Here is a 2,562-nt window from a genome sequence, read left to right on the forward strand (position 1 = left end):
TAGGGAAATATTTGCAGAGGGTTTCTAAGTTTTGTTAAAGCCAGGACCTATCTGAAGCCACCATTCTACCTACCTTTGTGGCTTTCTGTACCCATTCTGTTGGTTTGGGATGTTCTTTCATCCTCACACTTAAATATAATCTGGAGTTTGAAGGTTTTCTCAGAGTTTTGTTGAAGGGGGTAGGCTGTGGAATACTTTATTTGCTCTTTGTTGCTTTTTATGAAATAAAAAAACAAAAAATATGCCAAAGAAGAAAAGTGGCATGAGTCACACTTAGGCTTCCATTGTGCTGTCAGCCAGACCTGCATCTTAGAAAAACCCAGGCTGGAGAATGGCCTGGAGGCAGGATAATTCAAGCAAGAGATGATGGAGACCTGCATTCAGGTGGGGTTTGGAGGTGGGGAAAGGGACATGTGGAAATGGAATTTGAGCTAGGGTGAATTTCACCCGACTCTCTCTCTCTCTTCAAGGATACTGAGAAGTCAATGTGCATCTTGGACATGTCTCCATCTCCCGAAAGCAGTGGAGTGCACACCTCTTGGAACCATGGCCCATCAGGCATTCAACACTTCCCTCAGTGCCCACAGCTGGAGAGGATCCCCTTGGTCTCTGCTGACACACCCAGGCAGAATGAAAGTGAAATGGGATCACAGTTCAGTGTATTGCTGCCTGAGCATGGTGCGAACTACGGCCCCCAAGTGACTCTCACACCTTCCCAGACGATTTACTGTCAGGGAATATCTCCCTCTCAACCAGGAATGATGGTTTTGAAGGGGCCCCAGATGATGCCCTTAGGAGAGCCCAATATTCCAGGGATGGCCATGACCTTCAGTGGGAATCTAAGGATGCCCCCCAGTGGGCCACCAGTCTCAGCTCCCAGTGGAATCCCAATGGTGTCCCACATCAGGGCTCCAACAATGCCTTATTCTGGCCCCCCAACAATACCATCTAACAGAGACTCTTTAACACCTAAAATGTTATTGGCACCAGCCATGCCTTCTACTGAGGCAATGCTCCCCTCTTTGGCTCAGATGTTGCCCCCTAGAGATCCCCACAGTTGTGGAATGCCCCCAGCTGGATCCCCATCATTGCTGGCTTTAGAATCCCAAGACTCTTTTGGGAGCCAGCCAGCCTTCCAGGAAGATCCATTCCGACCTGAGCAGCACATACATGCTCCACAGAGAACAGAGCAGAACTCCAGGGCCCAGGAAAGGGCTCCCAAGAGGAGCTCCCCGGTTTCAAGGCCTTACTGCTGCCAGTATGAAGACTGTGGAAAAGCTTATACTAAGCGCTCCCACCTCGTGAGTCACCAGCGCAAACACACAGGTGAATGAAGTGTCAGACTGGGGTGGGGTAGAGGAGTCTCTGGGCTTTAAGATTTGTGCTAGACCACTGTTTTATAATGGTTGGGGATTAGCCTATCATCCTTCAAGCTGGGGGTCCAGCTATTGTTCACACCAACTTGCTTTCTCACAGTCCAGAATGACTGCCAAGATGATGGAGATTGCTGATTGTGTTGCCTCCTCAATGTTTTATGCTTTTCCTTTTGATTCCTCAGCCTTGACTGCTCTGCCTCAGAGTCTAACGTCTCCTTCCCACTTGCTGGCCTAAATTCCTCTACTTAATTTCTTCCCTCCCTTGTCACCTTCCCTCCTCAGGTGAGAGGCCCTATAAATGCACATGGGCAAGCTGTACGTGGTCTTTCTTTCGTTCTGATGAGCTTGGACGGCATATGAGGATACACACCAGATACCGACCACATAGATGTGATCAGTGCGGCCGACAGTTCATGAGATCCGACCATCTCAGGCAACACCAAAGGACTCATCTGCGGGTGCCAGGATCCCCTGGCCCACAGGCCGATAATGGACAGATGGCTGGTCCTCCTGTTCCTGGTCTTTAGGTCTATCTCATCTTCTCTCATTTTATCTTTTGCACCCATATCCTGCCTGCCTCTGACCAGCTAGTCTCTTTGGTAGGTATAGGCTTAGATGAAGACCGAGAAGGATTAGGAGACAGTATTGAAACATATATGATCTCCGGACCCAGTCAGGGACTCTTCAAAAACTGTCTTGGATGCCCTTACCTCTCTGGGGCCACCTACTTTTGCTGAGTTTAGGCGCATGGGAAGATGGAGCAGAGTAGAGATTGGGAGCTTTATTTTAAAAGCTCTTTATCTTGTCACTCCCTAGATTGAAACACTTTAGTGACTCTCTTTTGCCTGCTACATAAAATCCAAGTACCTTATCTTGGTCTTGCACAGTTTCCAGAGCCAGGCTATATTCAAATCCTGAATTTACCACTTACTAGCCATGTTACCTTGGTCTTTGATCACTATGCCATGTTTCTTCTGGTAAATGAGAAAAACCGTATTACACTGTTTGGACACAGTTTATGTATTGAATCATATTCTGTCCAGCACTCACCAGCCACATGCCCAGAGTTTGTCTCCTCCCACTACTTCCAGACTTGGGTGGAATGCCCCACCATAGGGCACAGGATCTGGCATCTCAGGTAGCCACTAGCAACCCAGAAGTATGTGGGAATTAATGCTCCTGGGGA

The 2,562-nt window shown here is 48.2% G+C and overlaps 1 protein-coding gene across 1 annotated transcript in view; it reads left to right on the forward strand.

Annotated features, from left to right (window-relative positions):
• Window positions 1–1,903, forward strand: part of KLF17 (Kruppel like factor 17) — a 10,706-nt gene extending 8,803 nt beyond the window's left edge. The window contains exons 2-3 of the mRNA XM_006911424.1: window positions 471–1,326; window positions 1,659–1,903. Of these exons, the coding sequence (XP_006911486.1) occupies window positions 471–1,326; window positions 1,659–1,903 (1,101 nt within the window). The remainder of the gene's footprint in view (window positions 1–470; window positions 1,327–1,658) is intronic.
• Window positions 1,904–2,562: the final 659 nt, after the last annotated feature.

This window comes from Pteropus alecto, unplaced genomic scaffold (genome assembly GCF_000325575.1).
Source record: "Pteropus alecto unplaced genomic scaffold, ASM32557v1 scaffold484, whole genome shotgun sequence".
Classification (NCBI taxonomy): Eukaryota; Metazoa; Chordata; class Mammalia; order Chiroptera; family Pteropodidae; genus Pteropus; species Pteropus alecto.